We start from the raw sequence: 23,937 nt of genomic DNA on the forward strand, positions 1-23,937 counted from the left end.
TTGCACACCCATACCTTCCTGTATATCTGTCCACTCTGGCTGTGCCTGGTGCTTGTGGAAGCCAGAAGAGGACAGCGCTTTCCATGGAATTGAAGTTAAGCGATTCCAGTCGTGAGCCTCCATGTGGTTGCTGGGAATTGAACTCAGGACCTCTGGAAGAGCAGTCAGTGCTCTTAACCATTGGGCCATCTCTCCAGCCCTTCTTTATTGACCCTTTTCAAAGATACAGGTCAGCTTAGTAGACTGTTTCTTATTCTGGGTAGTCTTACTCCTCCTGATTAGATTTAGGTTAAACATTTTTTTATTTTTTGGGAGAAATACCAATGTAGGAGGAAGTGACACATTGTTCTCTGTACTCACATGAATTGATTTTAAAAGAATATTGCAAGCTGAATGCGGTGACATGCCACGAGATTCCAGCACTCAGGACACTAAGACAAGAGACAGAGGCCAGCTTGCACTGCATTAATGAAACCTAATTGCAAAAAAAAAAAAAAAAAGCATAAAAACACACATTTCTAACTCAGGACACAGAGGCAGACGGACCTCTGTGGCTCAAGGCCATCCTGGTCTACATTGTGTGTTACAGGCTAGCCAGGGCTACATAGTGAGATCTAGTCTAAAAACCAAACAAAAAACCTCGTTTCTTTATTTTAGGAAATTTGGTTCAAAAAGTTCATGTCTTGGTTTTGTGATGTAGCTTAGTGATACACTGTATCTATATACACTGTATCTATTCCCAGCAGCACAAGAGAAAAACAAAAATTTAAAAACTGCTTAGGGCTAGTGAGACGGTTCAGTCTCACTGAGTTCACTGTGTTGCACAGGCTGCCCTCAGACTCTGCTCAAACAATCCTCCTGCCTCAGCACATGCTACATGGAAGCCCAGTGACCCGAGTTTGATCCCTGGAACCCACGTAAAGGTTGAAGGAGAGAACTGAATGGGCATATGTACCATGTGTTCCCACCCCAAGTCATAGAGCAACCCTCCCACCCCTCAAACACCCCCTACCACAACAAAGCCAGCTTAGTGGTGCTCCCCACTCTTCCAGAGGACCCCGAGTTCAGTTCACAGCACCCGTGTTGTGTGGCTTAAGACGCAGGCAGGCATACACAAACGAATAAAAATAAACCTTTACAAAGTAACAAAAAGTAACAACAACCAAACCCATTAATGTCAACTGAGTGGAGGGCCGTGCCTATGGGGCAAGAGGCTTGCTGCTGAGCTAAATAATGAGATCGGGGCCAGCCTAGGCTACAGAGTGAGATTTATCTCAGAAGAACAAAGCAAACCAAAACAAGTTCATGTTTTTATTTCTATACGTAGCATCTATGTTGAAAAATTACACTAATTTCCGTGGAGATTTCGATTCGCCATCACCGCATAGCTTCTATTATAATTGGTTATTGCCTAAATTAAGATCTAGGTTCTTGGTATTATCAGGAAAAAAATAGTGTGATTGATGTTTGTTTTAATAGTTTTGTTTTATTTTTTTTAATAATTTGTTTATTTTTATCTTATGTTATTTACATTGGTGATTTGCCTGCATTTCTGGGGGCTGCTGGATCCCCTGCAAACTGGAGTTAAAGAGAGTTGTAAGCTGCCTTGTGGATATTAGAAATTGAACCCAGGTCCTCTGGAGAGCAGCTAGTGCTTTTAACCACTGAACCATCTCTTCAACCCCCCATTTTAAGTTTTAAGATTTTTGTTTTTATTTATATGAGTACACTGTAGCTGACTTCAGACACACCAGAAGAGGGCATCGGATCCCATTACAGATGGTTGTGAACCACCATTGGTTGCTGGGATTTGAACTCAGGATCTCTGGAAGAGCAGCCAGTGCTCTTAAGTGCTGAGCCATCTCTCCAGCCCCTGCCATTTTAAGTGTTAAAAGGGCAGTTTTTATTATTATTAGGGTATCTTTTTTTCTTTTAAATATATATATATGATGCAAAATTACCTTAGTTTTGTTAACTGGACTCAGACATTCTTGTCAGAGGTTCCGTGCTGTAGTTAATTACACAGTTAAATGTCACTGGGTTTTAAGTGTGTCTTCTCTGTCTTTACCTTCAGCTGCAGGGGTGCAGATGAATCAAATTGTTGGTCTCGGCATATCAACACAGAGAGCCACTTTCATTACATGGAACAAGTAAGTGCTTTATGTGCCCACACTGCTTCAGGGGGTTGGCTGCTTGGGGAACCTGTCTGGGGAGTTATCCGTGTGAGAATGGAGAACAGGTGTATTTGGCTAAGAGAGTTTAGAATGAGCCTCCTTTTGACTCATAGACTTTGCTGGTCGTCTGAGCTTAACTTACTTAAAATAATGAGAAAGAAGCCAGGCATGGTGTCCACTTCAGTAGTATATATAAAAATACCACACAGTAGAGCAAGAGAAATGGCTCTGAGGTTAAGAACACCGTCTGTTCTTCCAGAGGTCCTGAGTTCAATTCCCAACAACCACATGGTGGCTCATACACATCCAAAATGAGATCTGGTGCCCTCTTCTGGGCTGGAGGTATATATGCAGACAGAAAGCTGTAAACATTAAAAGAAAAAAATAGCCAAATATGCAACATTCAGGGAAAGGTTTATCCTTAAAGGGAAACACACACACACACACACACACACACACACACACACACACACACACACACACACACACACACACACAGAGACACAGAGAGCAGGTACATATAGTTCAGCACTTGGGAAGCTGAGGCAGGAGGATTGCTTAAGCGGAGTCAGCCAGAGCAACACGGTGAGTTCCCATTTCAAGAAATAACAATAAGAGATGGCTGTTTTCATAAACGTTCCCGATTCTTGTCTTGTGGGAACACAAAGGTTCAGAAACTTTTTTCGCTTTTTTTTTTTTTTTTTCCTTTTTTGTTGGAGCTGGGGACCCGAACCCAGGGTCCCTTCGGTTTGCTAGGCAAGCGCCCTACCACTGAGCCAAATCCCCAACCCCCAGAAACTTGCTTTATACTTAAAGAGAGTCAGGAGTCCTAATGTGTCAGCAACCCAGCGCTCGAGTAGGACTCCTGTTCTCTGCCTTGCTCATGTTAGTGCGTACCTTTGTGGCCTCTGAGGCCTGTGTGCTGTAAACACCATCGAGGCACTGTCCTAGCTGCCAGGTTGATCACCTTTGCTTTTTCAACTCTCATTATCTGGACAAGAGACCAGGGAGACAACCGAAGCTTAGAAATTAATAGGTTAGGGGACTGGAGAGATGACTCAGAGGTTAAGAGCACCGACTGCTCTTCCAGAGGTCCTGAGTTCAATTCCCAGCAACCACATGGTGGCTCACAGCCATCTGTAATGAGATCTGATGTCCTCTTCTGGTGTGTAGGCACACATGTGGCAGAACACTGTCTATATGGCACATGCATGCATCTTGTTTAAAAAGTCAATTTTGAGCATTTGGGGGAATAAAAAGAAATTAGTAGGTTGTTTAAGGTCCCTCAGGAACTAGAGCCTAAGATTCCAGACTCTCTTTTGGCTTTGTTATTGTTTGTACCCCCACCCTACCCCCTTCTTTTTTTTTCAGTGCTGAGGATTGGACCAGGGCTTCAAGGGGGCCAGGCCAGCGCTCGTCCATTGAGCAGCACCTCAGCCCCAAATCATTTCGTTTTCTGTTCTTTTTTTTTTCTCTTTTCTGTTTGATTTTGTTTTTAACTGTGAAGCCTGATATCTTTAATTACTCCCGTTTTGCCTTCAACATGTGTTTTCCCTCTATTTTTTTTTTTTTTTTTTTTTTTTTTTTTTTTCTTTTTTTTTTTCCGGAGCTGGGGACCGAACCCAGGGCCTTGCACTTGCTAGGCAGGCGCTCTACCACTGAGCTAAATCCCAGCCCCTATTCCTCTACTTTTAAAATTAAAAGGAGCTGGACACTGTGGTAGCCCAGGCCCTCTGTCCCATCCCTCAGAAGCTGAGTCTGGAAGATTAAGTCTGAGACCCAGCCTAGCTTCGTAGAGACACACGTCAGAATAAAAACAGGAACAAAAAACTGTCCACTGTGCTTTCAGTCAAAGCTCTGGACTCTGTAGAGCATCTTGAGCATGGGCAGTCAGGTGACCGGGTGACAAGAACACTTTGGCTTGTAAATAGAATCAGTTGAATCCCCAAAGACCTGTATTCCTGCTGTATTAGGAGGAGGAAGAAACGTGGCCAGGCTTGGTGGCTCTCACCTGTGACCCCAGCACTCAGGTGGCTGAGGCAGAAGATGGCTACCAGTTCAGTTCATGGCTAGCCTCGGCTATACAATAAAACCTTGTCACAAAAACAAATTAAAAAAAACAAAAAACACGTAACTGAATAAATCCAAGTGCTCTGAGCTTCAAGCCAGTGGTGCCTTGCCCTTTGCAGGACGATGGATGTTTTGTGCATTGTAGAAGTTCCACCCCTCAGGATGAACTCAAATGTCTTCAGACATTGTAGAATGGCTCTCAATTGAGAATCCCCAGCAGAAGCCTCCAGAAGTAGCCATATTCTCTGGTAGAGACTCTGGAAGAAAGAGAAGCAGGCCATGGTTTTACAGTGAGCTTTTCTTCCGTCCCAAATTAAAAAGGACTCAGGGCAGGAGGAAGGCTGGCAACGTGGTACCAAGGTAGATATGAGAAGTATATGTGATCGGAAGGTGGAGGCTGGAGAGAGTTCCCGGGGGTCGGGGAGGGGGGCTGGGCGGAGGGGGTGGGGGACACTTGCTGGAGATGTCCATATTGGTCAGAGTAGGAGGTGAGGTCATCGGTCCCCTAGTTTGCTTTTGTGTCATCCACAGCAGGAAGGACAAGTATTGGACAGCAGTTTTTAGTGTGACAGTGGGAATTTTAGCAGGTCAGGTTCTGAGCCAGTTCCAGTACCATACTGCTGTAGCAGCTAAACAATTTATTGTGAGTTTGTTTTCTTGACTGCCCTTTATTTCTGTCTTGAAATGTTTGTATTTTATAAATTTTGGAAAACCTTTTTGGCAGTAGAATCTAAAATATAGACAAGTTTTGCAGAAATGGGTACGGCCCCATCCTTGATCGATGGTGAAATGATGGGGTTTTCTTCTGCTCACTGGGCTAGGGAGCCACTGTGCTGTGTCGTGATGGCAACAGCCACCTTCTCCACATAAATGCCAAACAGCAGCAGGATGGACGGTGTGCGTGCGTGCGTGCGTGTTTTGGGTGTGTATGCGCACGTAAGAATGTGTGTGAGCAGACATGTATAGAGGTTGAATGTCAAGAGTGAGTATCTTCTGTTGGTCTCCACCTTAGTTTCGAGTGTCTGGGTTACAAGTACACACTGTGTGTGACTTTGTACCCACTAGCCAGTTCCCTGGCAGGGTAGCTTTGAGATAAGCGTTTATTAAATAGCCCAGATTGCCCTCAGATTTGAGGTAATCCTCTGGCTTCAGCCTCCTGGACTCTCAGATTGCAGGTACGGGCCAGAATGTCAAAATTGCTTTTTTCTGACCGTGGTGCAGTCCTGTCTTCGTGGCCATAGAAACTGATTTTCCTCCTGGTATTAATATCAAGGAGTTTAAAACTTAGAACAACTTCGTGTTTTCTCCTTGAGTTACCTTCATGCTTTTTCCTCTTCTCCTGGGCTAAATCTTCTTTCTTCCTGTTTCCTCCACAGCGCTTAGCTTGCTTTCTGCAGTGATTATGCGTGGTGTTTCCTCCATTTTGCTGCTTTTGAAAAAATCACGCTCATTTGTCTGTTGGTTGCTGAGTTCTGGGCGTGTGCCGCTTAGCAGAGTAAATGTGAGTCAAAGCCTGGCATCACTCAGTAACTGTCGAGCTGCAAGGGCAGTAGCTCTCCCCGCTCCTTTAGGAACTGAATGCAAGGCTGATGTCACACCTGCCCTGGGGGATGCTTATTCTCCATTGCATGGTGTGTAAACTCCCCTGTTCCTAGCCAAGCAGAGCTTCGATGGCACCATTTGATGCTTGCGTTAATGGTTATTACTAATTGCTTTTGACATCAAGTATGTTAAGAGCCACAGCAGGGTATCAAGGGTATTAAAGATTGAAGGCCATTTGCTTATGATAATGTAATTCACGGTCCTCTCTGTTCTCTCCTTTTCAAGAGCTAAAACTGACCTAGTTCTGAGGTAGATGAGTATTGGTGTACATGCCTTCACTTGGGAGCAACGTCTTGATTGTTACCTATTGTATTTTGAATTAACCCTTTTTTCACGTCTTCAGCCGTGCTAACCCTTCCTCTCTGCTGTGCTTGGCCTGCCTTAGGGCCTTTGAACACAGAAGAGCCATTCTGTCAGAAACCTGTGGTTCCTCGGAGCCAGTTCCACAGCCTCTCTTCTCTCCCCACAGGCAGGCTGTCCCTAACTCACACTTTGGATCCCTGTATCTCTCCTTCCCAGGTCTTGTGTCTGTTGTCTGTAAGCGATGGAGTGATTGTTTTCTTTGAGTGCCATGGTAAAAGTACATTCACCAGGGCAGTGATGCCTGTGTTCTGTTCACAGCTCTGTCTCCAGCTTCTAGAACAATCCTTCATAAATGTTGTGGAAATCCATGAAGGACTGACCAGGGTATGGACTCTCAAGGGAATAGTACAGTGATGGTATCAGGAAGTAAAGATAATTAAATTGACAGGGGAAAGAACTGCTCAGAAAGAAGTTCTGGAATGTGCAATTCACAGTTCAGGTTCAGTCCCCAGCACTGTAAAAAATGAAGGAGGAGGAAGAAGAGGGAGGGAGGGAGGGAGGGAGGGAAGAAGGAAGGAAAGAAAGAGAGAAAGAAGGGAGGGAAGGAAGAAAGGACAGGCAGACAGACAGACAGAGGGCTCTCAAACTGCAGGTGCAAAATCCAGGGTCAGACAGTAGGGTACGCCACAAGAGTTCATTTCTCAGGCTGGAGGGATTGCTTACTGCTTAAGAGCACCCACTGCTCTTCCAGAGGTCCTGAGTTCAATTCCCAGCAACCACATGGTGGCTCACAACCATCTGTAATGGGATCTGATGCCCTCTTCTGGTGTGTCTGAAAACAGCTACAGTGTACTTATATATAATAAATAAATAAACTTTTAAAAAATGAAAATTAAAGAAAGAAAAGAAAAGAAAAATAGTATACACCTGGAGGTGACTTGCAGACGCCTCAAAGGAAAAAGGTCATCTCCTTCTCCTCCTCCTCTTCTTCCTCCTCCTCATCTTCTTCATTTCTTGGGTTTGTACTGTTACTGTAGTATTGATCCAGGGTTTGATAGAGTTTTCTTTGCTTTGTCTTGTTCTTTTAATGAGGAAGGACAGTGTAGCCCATGTGAGCCATGAACTGATCTTCTTGCCTATTCAGTGTTCCTCCTTGACTTCACCTCGACGGGGAGATTGATTGATTGATTAATTAATTAGAGGTAAAGTCTCATTCTCTCCCAGGTAGAGCAGGCTCGAGTTGCACTCATTGCAGACTTCCTGCTTTAAGCTTCTGACTGCCGAGATTACAGGCACGTGATACCTGCTGAGCCATCTCACTGCCCCTGGATACATCTTAGTAATCATAGTAGGTAGACAGTTCTAAAGTTTCCAGATGTGGAGAGGGGGAGGACATGTCCGAGCTGCTGTGGGTCAGAAGTTTGTATATGATTGTATCCGCCGACCATGAAGAAGGGGGAACTATTGACATTTTTGTTTGTATTTATTTATTTATTTATTTATTTATTTATTTATTTATGTGTTTGTTTATGTGTTTGTTTATTGTTTATTGAGACAGAATCTTACTATGTATCCTGGATGACCTGGAGTTTGCTGTGTAGACCAGGCTGGGCTGGAACTCAGGGAAATTCATCTGCCCCTGGCTTTGTAATGCTGGGATTAAAGCGTGTGCTACAATGCCAGGCCCACTGGCTTTTTAAATCATAGAGCATGCCTCAAAGACCTTGTCAGTAATTTTGTTATTTCAAGTATACACGTTACATTGTATCAAAAGGACAGTGGTTTTGGGTAGAGTCTATTCAAAGTCTGATCTTATATGTTACATAATATTTGTAGGGTTTTTTGGGGGAGGGGAGAAGGGAGGTCTCACTCTCTATTCCAAGCTTGCCTGAAATTCATGACAGTCCCCTGCATCAGCCTCTCCAGTGCTGAATAAGCCATGGTTCAGCTAATGTTGAGTAATTGTTATGTCCTATGTTCTATTTATAGAAACCAAAGAGACTGCAATAGAAAGTTCCATTTAATTGATTGTAGTTTGAAATTATGGTGCATCTTTTTTATTTGTTTTCTCTTTTGGAAGATCTTTTTTTTTCCTGTGCTAGGATTGAGCCTGGACCTCACACGTTCTAAGTGTCCTGCCAATACCTCTAACCCTCTGTGGCCGGCCTTGAATGTAGTATCTGATTTACACTTCACTCTTTCCATCTTTCCTAGGAAAACAGGCCATCATTTTCACAACTTCATCAGTTGGCAAGATGTAAGGGCAGCTGAACTTGTAAAGTCCTGGAATAATTCTCTTATAATGAAGGTAACTTTTTTTTAACGAAATGGTTTTTTTTTTTTTCTATAAATGTCTCTTAACTTTAGATTTAATTGTGGAGACCCTCCTTTTATTTATGTTTTAGGACATTAAGAGTAAAGAGGGCAATAAGACACTTCCCCAAACAGTGAGACTAGCCCCCAAAAGCATTTGTGTTAGATTTAAGGGCTTTACTATTTATTGACCCTCAGGAAGGCTGGAGGGGCCGGTGAGGAAAGGATATAGTTAGTCTACATGGATGGAAGTGGCCAAACTGTGTCGTCCTTTCTCAGACAGCGAGTGGGTACTCACAGTGCAGAGTTCGACAGCTCTTCCCGTTATGCCTGGTGCCTGGTAGGCCACGGTAAAGGGTGGTGAGGACGTGAACTGTGAAAACAGTGGTGACGACACACTGACACTAACTGTATAGGAGCCCACACGCTAAATGTGCTGTTACTGAGAGGCAGAGCTCCTCAGATGGGTGCAGCCCGAGACCTTTGCTGTTACTGGGCTCAGTGTTGCTGATGTTGGCTTTTTTTTTTTTTTTTTTTTTGGTTGTTTGAGGCAACATTTCTCTGTGTAACCCTGACCGTCCTGGAGTTTGCTCTGTAGACCGAGCTGTCCTCAAACTCAGAGATCTGTCTGCTTTCCCTCCTGAGTTCTGGGATTAAATGTGTGTGCCCCCACTGATCAGTCCAGACGTTGGCTTCTCTTGCCTCTGTCTAAATGCCTTTTCAGCTACTGTAGTATTCAGACTGGTGCAAGGAGAGTGTCTGGGGAATGACAGGTGGGTCCCCACCCACGAGACATGGGTTCCGGGGATTGGAACTTCAGTGTTCTTGTGTGCACAAGCACCTCCATCTCCAAGCCATTTCCTGTTTGTTTTCACACAGGGTCTCCATGATAGCTCCCGACCTAGAGCTCGTTACGGAGCCCAGGCTGACTTTGAACTTGTCCCGCCTGTCTCCCAAGTACTGAGGTTGACCTGTGCACCACTATAGCTGACTTCACGTCGTGTTGAAAAGCAGTTTTTAAAGATTTGTTTTTATTTTATGTCTATACCTGTCTTGTCTGCATGTGTCCATTGTGCACCACATGTGCGCCCAGGGCCCACAGAGGTCAGAGGAAGGTGTTGGCTCCCCTGGAGCTGGAGTTACAGAAGGTCATGAGCGCTGTGTGGTGCTGGACCTGAACCCAGTGCTCTGCAAGGGTAGCAAATGCTCTTAACCACTCCAGCCTCTGTTTTTGTTCTCTAAGAAACTAATTAAGTTGGACGTGGTGGCGCACATCACTAATCCCAGTACCGGGGAGGCAGAAACAGGTGGACCTCTGTGAGTTCAAGGCCAGCCAGGACTACATAGTAATACCCTATCTTGAAAAGGGGGTGGGGAAAGAGAAAGAAAACCCAAGTACCGTTTTCTTAAAGATAATCTTTTGTTTTTAAAACAGCTATTGCACGGGGCCACCAAACTCCTACATTTTTTCAGTAGAAATAAAGTGATGTTAACGGTCAGCCGCTTCACTTTCACCACCCAGCATGTCACCTTAAGGTTGGTCTGGATTTTACAAAACCTGCCTGAGGTAAGAAAAGATTGTGTGTGTGGAGAGGGGATCACGACTGTGGGGAAGAAAAATTTAAAGAATAAGAACACTAATCCGGCCTTTGGGGGAAGTACTCAATGCTCCTGAGGTGGAAGACAGTCTTCCGTCGGTTCCTGCGTTTAAAGTGTTTGTGTTATGTCATAACACAAAGGAGATTGACAGTGAGTCTGAAGCTAACCTGGGCTACATCCAGGAGCATTCTTAAAGGGGAAGCATTGTGCAGCTCTCCCTTTACCTGTCAGCCATTTAGTGAGCGTGTGTGCTAGACCGGGTCTCCACTTTCTTGGTGAGTCAGGCGTGCTACAGGGGGCTGAACTTGAGTTAGGCTCAGGTTAAAGCAAAGGTGGTTAGGCTCTGTAGAGCCGGTGGTTCTTTCTCATTGCAGACCAGTTTTAGGGACTACAGCACAACCTGGGCTTGACTGAGGTAATAGCCATAGATACCCAGAATGCACTGTGGGATGAGGCGGAGGGACAGGTGGAGAGATGAGGACAGATGAGGTAAACCATGTTTCAGGAAATTATTATTTTTTTTGTCTATCCAGAATTACATCTTTTGTATTATCAGATTTAAAGGGATTTTGGCACTGCTACTGGGGTGGAAGACAGTCTTCCGTTGGTTCCTGCGCTTAAAGCGTTTGTGTTATGTCAGATAGATACAGGCACACGAGTGGTGCCCAGACGCACGTTCAGGCAAGTAAGCATCTGTCCACATAAGATAAAAAGAGATGGAACTCAGATTGTTAAATGTTTGCTTAGTGTGACCAAGTACTGGGTTCAATCACCAGCCGCACACAAAAGGGTGTCAGGGAACAGGAATGTAATCTAGTGCGGGAGCACCACAAAAACAAAACAAATGGTAATTAACATCATTTTGATCAAAGAACTAATAATCAGGTTTGGGCTCCCCACCAACCTACAATTGGGCAGCCGTGCAGCATTCACATAGAGGCTCTGTAAAGCTGTCCACAGTACCTGGAAGTTGCACAACCCCCTGTATGCTTCCGTCATCAGGAAGGGGAAGAAGCTGATGCCCTTAGAGAAAACTGTCTTAGCAAAATGATGACGTAAACACAAGCTAACAGGATTAGTCTTCTTCCTGTTGCTTTCCCGAGAACATACTTAGTACCCGGGCTCCCCGCAGCCTAAGTCCTTTTGAATTGATGCATGGAAACCTTTTGTATTGGGGGCTTTTTCACTGCTCTTGTGTGTGTGTGTATGTGTGTGTGTGTGTGTGTGTGTGTGTGTGTGAGTGTGTGTGTGTGTGTACGTGTCTATATGTCTGTATGTGTTGCCACATGTGGGTGCCGGTAGAGGCTAGGAAAGCAGGTTGGATCCTCTAGAACTGGAGTTACAGGTGGTTCTGAGTGAGTACCTCAGAAGTGCCTGGTGCGGCTGTTCTAGGAAGTTCCTTTAACCACAGAACCATTTCTCTCTCCCCTTCTTCCCTCCACAGTTTTTAACCCTCTGACTCCTCTCTTGTCTTTTTCACTCCCTTTCAAATCATGATCTGTTTTTTTCATCATTATTAATAAATACGTATGTATATATGTACCTATAAATACAACCTGCTAAGTGTGTGTGTGTGTGTGTGTGTGTGTGTGTGTGTGTGTCTGTGTGTCTGTGTGTCTGTGTGTGTGTGTGTATACTTAGGGCTTACCCCTTGGGATTGGATAACCTAACTGGGACTCATGCCCAGAGAACACAGATTCTTCCTCTCAGTAGCCAGGGCCTATAGCACTTCATCCATGGGGCATCCATGTTGGTATATAATGGTGCAAAGATAATCATGCAGATCTCATTTGGTAACCATGTTGTTGTGGTTTCATGGGTACAGCTGCCCTGTGATATGTAGAAGACGCTGTTTTGCAATAGATGTCTTAGTCCTCTGGCTCCTTCAATCTTCCCAGCCCCTCTTCCACAGTGCCCTCTGAGACTTACATGTAAGGGTTGTGTTGTGAGTGTGTCCGGTGGAATTCACACCTACAGTTAGGTTGTGTTGTACGTGTATCAAATGGGGTTGTACACCCCTCAGTCCGACGTCCCCTGTATATTTTGACTAGGTGACCAGGCATAACATTTTTAAAAACAGGCCATTGTTTGGATTTACCTCTTAAGCCATAGTATGTTATTACTTTTTTAGCTTGTATAGTATATTTGTGTATTTAAACTAAAATATATACATACTGTGCTATTTTAAACTAAAAATGTAAAGTTTTTTTTAAAGATTTATTTTATGTATATGAGTACACTGTAGCTGTCTTCAGACACACCAGAAGAGGGCATCAGATCCCATTACAGATGGTTGTGAGCCACCATGTGGTTGCTGGGAATTGAACTCAGGACCTCTGGAAGAGCAGTCGGTGCTCTTAACCACTGAGCAATCTCTCCAGCCCAAAACGTAAAAGTTTTTTCTTTCTTTCTTTTTTTTTTTTTTTTTTTTTCTTTTTCGGAGCTGGGAACCGAACCCAGGGCCTTGCGCTTGCTCTACCACTGAGCTAAATCCCCAACCCTGTAAAGTTTTTAAACTAAGAATAATGTATAACTAAAAATTTCCAGCGAAGCACAGAGAGGATGGGAAGTACCCCCTGCTGAGTCCCAATCACTAACAGTTAAGATCTTTGGAATGTGTTCTGGAAATGACCTTTCTAGGTCTACTTCTCAGTATTGAGATTACAGTGTGTCTGCTGATCTGTATCTTTTTTCTGTGCCCGATATCGTAGTCAGTTCTAATTGACTACACGTTCTTCTGTTTCCAAGGTGAAAAAGGCAGTTGAAGAAGACAATTGTTGCTTTGGGACTATTGATACCTGGCTGTTGTACAAGCTCACGAAAGGTAAGGGCGGCCTCACAGACCTGTCCCAGTTAACTCGAGGAAGTCCGAGGGACCAGAGTTGCATAAGAGAGACTTCCGCCACAGTTTCTTCTTTCCGTGTGCCAAACGCTCTTCTGTTTGGCACACTGGTAGCTTCGTGTTGCAATAAAGCTAAATGTATTTCCACTTTTGAGGGGAGAGGAAGAGGGTTTAAAATGCTGATGAAACTTCAAAGTCTAAGACCTGGGGAACAGTCTTACTTACAAAGAGTGCTCCAGGTAAAATGGGGGCGTGGGGGGGGCTAGAACAGCACCCCGTGTGTGACAGTGAAGAGGCAGAATAAGAAGAGACAGACTTTATTCAGAAACCTGCAAAGGAAATGACAGGAGACGCAGAAGGGTCGAGACAAACCTCGGCAGTGCAGAGACTGAGCACAGCTTGGGCCCCACTGCTCCCTGAGGGGTAGGGGAGCAGCAATCATTTCCTCAAGTGGGGTGTATTCCCTTCACTGAGTCATACTGGGGACTGGACCTTCAACAGCTGACTGCTTAGGAAAATCTTCAGATAAAACAGAAGGAGCTCGAAACACAAGCGCCACGTTGATGCAGCTTGACTCCTTCAGAAGACCAAAAGGTCTCAGTGTCCTGACCCAACCTCCTGTGGACACTCAGCGTGGGTAAAGTGTGGGGTGAAGACTTCAGCTTGATTGGTAAGAAACAGTGGGTGACACAAAGGGGATACAAATAAGCAGATTAGTTAAATTCAAGGCCCGAAAGGAAGGCCGGCCAACACCATGAGAGAAAACATCAGCCACCTGATGACCACGTGGGGGAGAGCAAGAAGATGGATGTTCTGAACAACAAGAAGTGAAAAATTAGAAATGGAAAATGCAGTGAATCAAATGAAAAACACAGTGGAGAATTTCACCAATACATCTGAGCAACTGGAAGGAGAAAGAGAAGGGCTGGAAGGCCGAGCTCCTGAAATGCTACATCCAGACACCAAGAAGGGAGAAAATGAGCACGGCCACAGCATCCTAAAGACGCTAGCATATCTATGATATGTGTCATGATAGAATATCATGTAAGCATCCAAGTTATAGAAGAGACAAGCAAACACCAAAGAGCATGATTGGTTGATGACATTAGAGCAGAGAATTTCCCAAGACGGGAAGAAATGGACGGCCAATAGAAGTGGCCACATAGAGAAACCCTGTCTCCAACACCAAAGTGGACTGTTTGGGTTGGAGGGACGGCTGGCTGGTTTAGAACACTTGCACTGGCTTTCCCAGAGCACCTGTGTCAGGTGGCTCACACAGTCTGGAAATCCAGCTCCAGGGATCTCATGCCCTCTTCTGGCCTTGATGGGCATCTGCATACATGTGTGCATACATGTACAGATAAAAAGAAAACTTTTTAAAGAAAAACTGGATCTTGCCATAAGATAGAACCAAAACTTCTAGAAAATAACCTAGGCAAAATGCATCAAGTTACGTTATTGGCAAAGACTTTCTAGAAAGTGCCCCATAGCACAGGGATAATCTCGATAATTGGTAGATAGGATTTCTTGAAATGAAAACTTCTGCACAACAAAGGAAACAGTTGCTTCAGTAAAGAAACAACCTACGGAGCAGGGAAAATAATCTCACACAACCGCCCACACCCTAAAAATGGCTAATAATTACTTTTTATTCAGTGAGTTAATCCTGAGGGAACTAAAGTCAGTGGTAGAGCGCTTGCCTAGCAAGCGCAAGGCCCTGGGTTTGGTCCTCAGCTCTGAAAAAAAAAAAAAAAAAGATCAAGGAAGTCAGGTGTGGTGGCTCAGGCTCTCAGTCCCTGCATTTGGGAGGCAGAGGCAGGTGAGTCTCTGTGAGTTTGAGGCTAGCCTTGTATACGTAGCAAGTTCCAGGTCAGCCACGGCAACAGAGAGAGACCTAGTCTCAAAGCACAACAAAAGACAGAAGCAAAGAGAAGACATGGCATCAGGTGGTAGGGATGGGAAGAGGAGCCCGATTGACCGCCGTTGCTGGGGATGGACGCTTGTGCAGCCATGATGGAAATCCCTATGGAGGCTTCTCAACAAGTTAAGAGAGAATTCCCATGTGACCTGGCCCTACGCATGCCACAGAGAAACCTACACGTCCATGTTTACTGCTGTGCTGTTAATACAGCCAAGAAAAGACACCAGCCTAGAAGTTCACCAACGAACCAATCAATAACAAGAAAATGTGGCACATTCACGAAATGCAGTTATATTCAGCTCTAAAAACACTGAATGGAGTCATGACGTTTGCAGGAAAATGAATGGAACTGGAAATCACGTCGAGTGAAACAACCCAGTCTTTGAAGAGAAGATACCACATTATCTCTCATTTTCAGAACCTATATTTGAGTCTGTCTGTCTGTCTCTCTGTCTGTCTGTGTCTGAGTTGCTGAGTCTGGGCCAGTCATTAAGCCAGAGGATCATGAGAGTGAGGGCAGAGATTTTTAGGGATGGGAACAGGGTGCGGGAATACATGTGCCATCAAGTCAAAAGGGCAGTTTGTCTGGGAGAAGGAAAGAAAGTTAGACTGGCTATGAAGAGAAGGGAGAGAGACAGACTAGAACAGAGTGTAATGACATTGCTGTGTGTGCTAACTTTAAAAGGGGGGGGGCTGGAAAGGAGAAATAGATCAGCTGTTAACTGCCAAAGACCCTCATGTTACTTCATAACCAGTCTAACTCCAGTTCCAGGAAATCCAATGCTCTCTTTTGACTCCCAAGGGAACCAAGCACACATGCGGTACACAAACATACGTGCAGACCAAACACTAATACACCTAAGATGAAGTGAATAAGTCTAGCTTTAAGATTTGGAAAAATGAAATAGTGATAACACTGGGCTTGGATACACTTCAGAATGTGGGGGCGGGGGGCAGGGTGCATCACTTAGCGTTGTGATACCCCTTCCTGTAAAACTCAGGATCTAAGCTTTTTAAAGTTGCTTTTGTAATGTTCAGGGACTGGTAAGATGGCTAGCCTGTCATGGTGTCTGTTGAATTTAGTCCCTAGAATGCACATGGTGGTGAGAGCTAACTACTGAAAGTCGCCCTCTGGCCTCCACATGCAGACAGTGGTATGTAAGGGGGTGGGGTGAGAAGGCTCAGCGGGGCGGGTAAAGGCGCCCGCTACCAATCTGAGGACCAGACCTGGTCTCTGGGGCCCATGAGGTGGAGAGGGAACACAGTATTTGAAATTGTCCTCTTATCTGCACGTGAGTGCTGTGATAGTACACACGCACACAAGCACATGCATAATTGTAATTTTGAAAAATTTAAATAAAATTCCAATCAAAATAAAACACTGTAAAAGTTTGTAAAGGTTTAGATGGGCATTTTCCTGGAAACTTGAACATCGCAAACATCCATTTTCGATTGAATTTGAAGATAGACAAAGGTCTAGATTATAAGCCAAGGTTAGGTGATTTATGTTTCCTGATAATAAATGTTATTTCTAATGGAAATTTAGGTTCTTCCTATGCCACGGATTATTCAAATGCCAGCACCACTGGATTCTTTGATCCCTATGCGGTAAGACTTCTCTCTTTTTTGAATCACCAGCTTTTCTGCCATGCAGGCTAGATTCTTCTGTCACTGATGGCAGTTGACAACCCTCGTGTACGTCTGTCGCGTATGACGTGATGCTGTGACATGTGGGTAGGGGTGGGGCACGGAAGCTCGCACATCCTGACGCCATGTTCTCGTGCACAGATGCGCTGGAGCAGGCTTATAGCCACCATGGTCTCCATCCCGTTCTCTATCCTGCCTCCTGTGAGGGACACCAGGTAAACCCATCAGAAACTCACACGACTGCCTTTGACTTCCCTTCACTTCGCTGGGAGAAGGGACTTTCTTTTTCACGTGCTTCTGCATCTGTTCTGTAACTTCATGGGCTACGTGAAAAGCAGTCGGCTGGATTTTAGGATGAGTGTGGCCAGAGCTACAATTAACTCTCTCATCAATCTTATTTAAAGCTATAATTTTGGATCAGCGGATGAAGAGATATTTGGCGTGCCTATACCAGTTGTTGCCTTGGTAAGTAGAAGACATGGGGGATGGGGTGTGAGAACTAAATAAGTGTGTTTGGATAGCTGGGCCTAGCGTTAAGAGAAACAGAACGTCTTCAGTGAAATAATGCCTGAGCTGGGCGTGGTGGCTCCCGGTTTTAATCCCAGTACTCACTTGGGCACAGGCAGGCAAGTTTTGTGAGTCTGAGGCCAGCCTGGTCTGCATAGCAAGTTCCAGGGCAGAGGGCTACACAGTAAGACCCTACTGTTTTTAGTGTTAGCGTTAGAGCATTTACGAGGCCCTGGGTTCAATATCGGCACTGAAGAAGAAACACACATTCTGTCTAGTATCTCTTTTATGTATAGAATGAGAAACATTCACTACCTAAGGAAACTTACAATTTCTAAGGATGCTGTGTGCCGAGTAATAGACCACCTCTGTAGATGCTTTGATTCTAAAAGCGGCAATGTCATCATAGTTCATCAGAAAATCAGTAGACAGCCAGTGAATGCTAGAAGATAACGTTGTGGCTGGATGTTATGAAGCCCTTAGCTTGCCGGCATGAGAATAATTGCTGGGGCTTTAGGTTTCTGTTTACTTCATGTGTTTGGATGCTCTGCCTGCATGTATGTCTGTCACCACATGTGAGCAGCACCTGCAGAACCGGAAGAGAACATTTGATCCCCCAGCACTAGAGTTACAGATGGTTGCGAGCTGCCGTGTGGGTGCTGGGAATTGAACCTGGGTCCTTGGCAGGAGCAACAAATGCTTCTAACTCTGAGCCACTCCAAAACTCCTGGGTTTTGTTTTTCAGGTTTCTTTTACTGTTGGACTCTAGCTCTCTGGCCGGAGGAGAGCATACAAAGTTAGAAACCCTCAGGACGCCATGCTGGAGAACCTCAGGATACCTTTCTTCCTACAGCAGCTTAAACATGGGGTGGAGGCCACCTGTCCCCAGATGGACTCTCCACACTAGCCAGGGAGTCAGAATGGGAGGGGGAGAAGTAAATTTATTTACTTAAAAATGACAGGGTCTTATTATGTAGCTTAGGCTGGCCTTGAGTCTCTGCGTAGGCCAGACTAGTCCCAACCTCAAAGCAGTCCTCCTGCCTTCAAAGCAGTCTCCAAAGTGCTGGGGCTGCACACATGTGCCTCTGTCTTCCTCGTCCAGGTAGTACTGTCATTATCAATATCATCATCATCATCATCATGTAAGGCAGGGTCCTGTTGTTAGTCCAGGCTTGCCTCTGACTTAAGACCCTCCTCTCAGAGACTCCAGGGTTGAGGATGCGTGTTCAGCTATGCCTAGCCTCAGAAGGCTTTAATACATGAGTTTTACCTTTTATTTTATTTTTTAAATATTTATCACTGTGTGTGTGTGTGTGTTTAATAGCTACTCAGGAGGCTGAGGTGAGAGAGGAGGTCTAGGCTACCTTGGTAAACATGGCAACCCATCTCTAAGAAGAATGAAAGTGGAGTTACGAGTGTAGCTCAGTGTAGCTCACCAGCACGTGTGAGGAGGGTCTAGGGTTGATTCCCAGACTGTAGTAGTTAAGTATCTTTATGTGTATTCATATGTAGCCATAGGAACAAAATTGTAATATTTTAAAACAACAAGCATGCTTACGCCTTTCTCATTTTATTTCTTGTACCTTAGTAAAATAAATATGTGAGTTCATTGTCCTGACAGAGAGAGGAAACCTCTAAGGTGAAGCAAAACAGTACACTGTTTCAGTGCTGTTTTTCTAGTGACATTTCTAAAATTACTCACATTTATAAAAGTCATGAGCTAAATTGGCACCAGGAGCCCTTGGACAAGTCACTTGCCTGCAGTGCTGGCCCAGAGAGACCCTCGGACTATGCAACTGTTGTCTTTAGGGTTCATTTTTAACCTAAGGAAATGGGGGAAAGGGCAAGAGAAATAAGTAATCATGAGAGTCGTGTAAATGCGGAGGGGATTGTAAGGAGGCAGGCACTGGTACGGTGTGCTTCTGACGGTTGGGCATCTTGGCAGGTCGGTGACCAGCAGTCGGCCATGTTTGGAGAGTGCTGCTTTGAGACAGGAGATGTGAAGTTAACCATGGGAACCGGGACATTTTTGGATATCAATACTGGAAAAACCCCTCAGCATGTTAACGGAGGTAAATAATCTTGTTGGTTCGATAAAATTACATTCATGTTTGTGATGCATATCACATATCAAGTCCCCACTTCATGTCACAGATATTCTTTCATATATTTTATTATTGGATATAATTAATCACCATTGCCTTTAGATTAATTAAAATAATTAAATTAGCAGTATTAAAAACAAAGATGTTGCCAGATGGTGGTGGGCGCACACCTTTAATCCTAGTATTCAGGAGGAGGCAGAGGCAGGCAGATCCAATTGAGCTGGAGGCCAGCCTGGTCTACAGACAAGTTCCAGAGCCATATAGAAAGATGTCTTTGGAAAACTCAAGGCAAAAGCCCAAAACACAAACTTATTAATACAACAAAATAACAGATGGATGGATTAGGCTGTTTTGGTCAGCTTTCCAAGTATTTATTTGTATTACATACTATATTTGTTTAACACTTACAATTACAGTCCAAATCTTCTCCCATGTTTGTTTATTTATTTAAAGATTTGTTTATTTAATGTATATAAATACACTGTCACTGTCATCAGACACACCAGAAGAGGGCATCTGATCTCATTACAGGTGGTTGTGAGCCACCATGTGGTTGCTGGGAATTGAACTCAGGACCTGTGGAAGAGCCGTCAGTGCTCTTAACATTGAGCCATCTCTCCTGCCCTGTCTGTCTGTCTGTCTGTCTGTCTGTCTGTCTATCTATCTATCTATCTATCTATCTATCTATCTATCTATCTATCATTTTGGGGTGCTACTCCTGGAATTCAAACCCAGGACCTTAACATGCTAGGCAAGTACTGTACTCCTTGAACTAAATCCTAGTTTACTTTCCTGTGCATTGGACACCTTAGGGCAGTAGTAGTTGCCGACTAGTGAGCAATGCACGTTTAGGGCCTTTTTAGTTTTTGAGAGCAAGTCTCGTGTCTCGCCGCTTGGCCTTGATGTGCTGTGTAGACAAAGATGACCTGGAGCTGCTGTTCCCCAGTACTGGGGCTGTAGGTTTTGCTGCCATGCCTGGCATGTATGGTGCTGGCAATGGAACTCAGATTCTTGTGTGCTGGCTAGGCCCTCTTCCAACTGAGCTTTGTCTCTGGTAGCCCTGGCTGTCCTGGAACTTGCTCTGTAGACCAGGCTAGCCTTGAACTCACAGAGATCACCTGAATTTACCTCCTGAGTGCTGGGATCAGAGGTGTGTACCGCCATTGCCCAGCATCCTCAGCATTTTCAAAGATGCATTTAAAATCCATTTTCCTGCCTTCTCTGCAGCCTTATCCTTTTCCCCTAGCTGGAGGGGTCAAACCTAGAAAAAGTGATGACTGTTTTCCACTGTCCTGACAGTGCTCTGCTTGGAGACCACAATTAAACACAACAGTATAGTTAGTGCTCTGGCTAAGTGATCTCTAGTAGCCTTTACTTTGCAATTAACATGCTTATTGCCATATTTTTAGAAACATGGATGTACCAGTAGCTATTAAAAACTAATAGCTCAGTGGTGCACCAGGTCCTTGGTTCAATTCCTTGTTCCCCAAATCAGCCGTCCAACAGCAAAACAAACAAGAACAATAATGCCCCTTTTATGTATTACCATAGATGTGAAGTCTTACATTGTCTTTGAAAATGTTAAATTGAGCTCTCTTGCCTTCTTGCTCTCCTTCTATCCCCTTCCCCTTCTCTCTCTCTGTGCTCATGGCTGGCTTTCCTCCTCTCTTTCCCTCTCCCCCTCCCCCTCCCTCTCCCCCTCGCTCTCCCCTCCTCTTCTCCCTCTCTCCCCCTCTCCCCCCTCCCTCTCCCTCTCTCTGCCTTTCTCTGTTTCTACTACCTTCTCAACTCCCCTCCCCATTCCCTGAATAAATTCTATTCTATGCTATTAAAAAAAAGAAAAGAAAATATTAAATTGAGAACTCTGTTAACATTTTATGGATTGGCATATCATATTATTGCAAGAAACGTTTGGTTTTCTGCACAGTGCAAAAGTTCTTTAAAATGCATACATCTTTCTTTTCTTTTTATTAATTAGTTTAATTATTTACATTTCAAATGTTGTTCCCCTTCCCGGTCTTTCTTTTCTAATTCCATTTTGTTTAAAGTATATTTTAAATATAGTTTTCTCATTTAGTAAAAGTCGTCTAATTTAAAAAAAAAAAAAACAAGAACGAAAACAGAGACCTACTACGTGTATTGTACAGACCGTGTGCTGGGCTCTATGGAGGTTCCTTTATGAGTTAACTCTGTCATGCACACAGCCATTCTCTAGGGTTTCACTTGCAGAAAGGAAGGCTGGAGGTCCAGAAACTGTGAGGCCACACCTAGTGAGGGCTGGGACTCGAACCCCCACAGGCTTAGTGCCTAAGCGTTCTGTGGTGGATTACGTGTTATGGTTGTTGCTGCACCCAGTTGTACAGCTGCTCTATGACTTCTGTTGCTCATTTGGATATCTACTCTCTAAGGCTTTTACCCGCTAATCGGATGGAAGATTGGGCACGAACTTGTATGTTTAGCTGAAGGAAATGCAGGAGACACCGGCACCGCTATAGTATGGGCTCAGAAGTTAGGTAAGTCACCTCTAAACAAAATCGACTTGAATTCAGATTTGCCACATGGCTTTAGATCAAAGAATGGACCATTCAAATGAGACATTAAGATAAAATAATATGTACTAGGAGAAATATAGAATAGTCTTTTTTTTTTTAATATTGGGTTGGTAAAGGTTAAGTATTAGAACTAAGAATCACAAAGGAAGGAAGAAAGGAAGGAAGGAAGGGAGGGAAAGAATCAGCTATAGTCATACACACTTTTAACTCTAGCCAGCACTCGGGAAGCAGAGTTTGAAGTCTCGTGACTTGCATACCATGTTCAAGACCAGCGTGACCTACACAGTAAGATCTAGTCTTGAAAGGAAAAGGGCAGAAGGCAGATCTGAGTATATACAACACCGGAATGTATAGGAATAGCTAGGCTACAAGCAACAAACAGAGACAAGGGGTCAGAACCATTAGTAGCAGCCAGGCATGGTGTGGTGCACGCCTTCAACCTCAGCACTTGGAAGGCAGAGGTGGGCAGATGGCTGTGAGTTCAAGGCCATCCTGGTCCACATAGTGAGCCCCTCCCTGTCTTGAAAAACAAGCATACAAACAAAAGGAGCCATTAGTAGCAGATGGCAAGACCATTAGTAAATTGGCAAGAAGCAACCAATGTTGTGGTAAACACCTGTAAGTCCAGCACTAAGCAGGCAGAGGCAGGGGCATGGACATTAGTTTGCGTCCAGTAAATTCCAGGCCAGCCAGAGCTACAGTGAGACTTTATTTCCAAACAAAACAAAAACCAGAAAAGCCTAAAGAAAGAAAAAGCCCTAACGGATGGCTCAGATGGCTCGGAGGAAGTCTGGGGGACCTGAGGTCAATCCCCAGGACCTACTTAGTAGGAGAGAACCATCTTCCACAAGATGTCCTCTGACCTCCACGCATGGGGCCACATGTGCACATGCACGCAAAATCAGTATATATGTTTAAAAATGACCGTGGAGGCAGACAGATGGAGAGTCAGGAACAGCCTCAGTCATATACTGACTTTGAAGCCACACTGGGCTACCTCAAAAAATCCTGTCACTCCCTCCCAAATTGTATAATCCAGTGACTTTAAGGAGCTTGACCCGGTGGAAGAGGCGCCGTCACAGCCTCCTTACAGCTTTCTATGGTCTCTCATAAGGTTAGCAGCCTGCTGTGGGAGCCGCTCTCACCAGTTCCCGGTTGTCTTCCTCCTCCTGGTGCATTAGCTGCTGCCTTAGTCCATTTCTGTCTCTGGGTTCGCTTACTCTGGACAATTCATAGTCCTGGTCATGCGATACGCGGTCTGCAGTGATGACATCTTCCACAGAGTGTTTTCATGGTCTCCTCATGGTCAGGCTTGTCTCAGTACTTACTGACTTCATTGATGAATAATATTCCACCACACAAATAAACCATGGCTTCCCTGTTCATCAGCTGGTGAGCATTTCAGGTAGTTTGGTCTTCAAGAATTGTTATTACACTTTTATTTTGTGTGTGTGTGTGTGTGTGTGTGTGTGTGTATGAGAGAGAGAGAGAGAGAGAGAGAGAGAGAGAGAGAGAGAGAGAGAGAGTGTGAGTGTGTTTTCATTTGTTTATTTTATTTGTTTTTTGAGACAAGGTTTCTCTGTGTAACCCTGGCTGTCCTAGAACTCACTTTGTAGATCAGGCTGGCCCTGAACAGGCAGCCAATCACCTGCCTCTGCCTCCCTAGTGCTGGGATTAAAGATGTGTGCTACCATCAGCTCCTGGCCATGTTCTTTAAATTCACATTCTATCTATTTTGTGTGTGTATATGTGTGTATGTATGTGTATGTGTGTGTATGTATGTGTGTGTGTATGTATGTGTATGTGTGTGTATGTGTATGTGTGTGTATGTATGTGTGTGTATGTGTGTGTATGTATGGGGAAGAACTGGAAGTCAGAGGACAATCCAAGGGAGCTGGGGCTCAGTTGCACTTTGTCTGTCTCTATCTCCGACTTTCTGTCTCTCTTGGGGATCAAGCTAAGGTTGTTAGGCTCAGCAGCAGGTGATTATTTTTTTACCCACTGAGGCAGGCATCAGCACCCCCTGGGGAATCAGATCTCACTAATAGCATAATGGTCCTGGGGATTGAGTCATCAAAGCTTGGTGTCAGGTGACTTTCACCCACTGAGCCATTATGGTGTCTCTGGTTTTGCCTTTTGGCCATTACGAATAACAACCTGTGTATCATAACTCAAATTTCCTACACAAAATGTGAGATATATAGCTGTCTTAGTCTGCTTTCTATTGCTGCAGTAAAACCCTGTGGGAAGGAAAGGCTTTATTTGGCTTGCACATCCCAGGTCACAGTCCATGATGGAACCC

The 23,937-nt window shown here is 44.5% G+C and overlaps 1 protein-coding gene across 1 annotated transcript in view; it reads left to right on the forward strand.

Moving 5' to 3' along the window:
• Positions 1-23,937, forward strand: part of Gk5 (glycerol kinase 5) — a 60,330-nt gene that overhangs the window by 12,164 nt on the left and 24,229 nt on the right. The window contains exons 3-11 of the mRNA XM_032910264.1: positions 2,075-2,150; positions 8,364-8,457; positions 9,898-10,029; positions 12,810-12,885; positions 16,371-16,432; positions 16,613-16,686; positions 16,876-16,936; positions 18,924-19,050; positions 21,492-21,596. Of these exons, the coding sequence (XP_032766155.1) occupies positions 2,075-2,150; positions 8,364-8,457; positions 9,898-10,029; positions 12,810-12,885; positions 16,371-16,432; positions 16,613-16,686; positions 16,876-16,936; positions 18,924-19,050; positions 21,492-21,596 (807 nt within the window). The remainder of the gene's footprint in view (positions 1-2,074; positions 2,151-8,363; positions 8,458-9,897; positions 10,030-12,809; positions 12,886-16,370; positions 16,433-16,612; positions 16,687-16,875; positions 16,937-18,923; positions 19,051-21,491; positions 21,597-23,937) is intronic.

The sequence above is a fragment of the Rattus rattus genome, chromosome 8, assembly GCF_011064425.1.
Source record: "Rattus rattus isolate New Zealand chromosome 8, Rrattus_CSIRO_v1, whole genome shotgun sequence".
Lineage (NCBI taxonomy): Eukaryota > Metazoa > Chordata > Mammalia > Rodentia > Muridae > Rattus > Rattus rattus.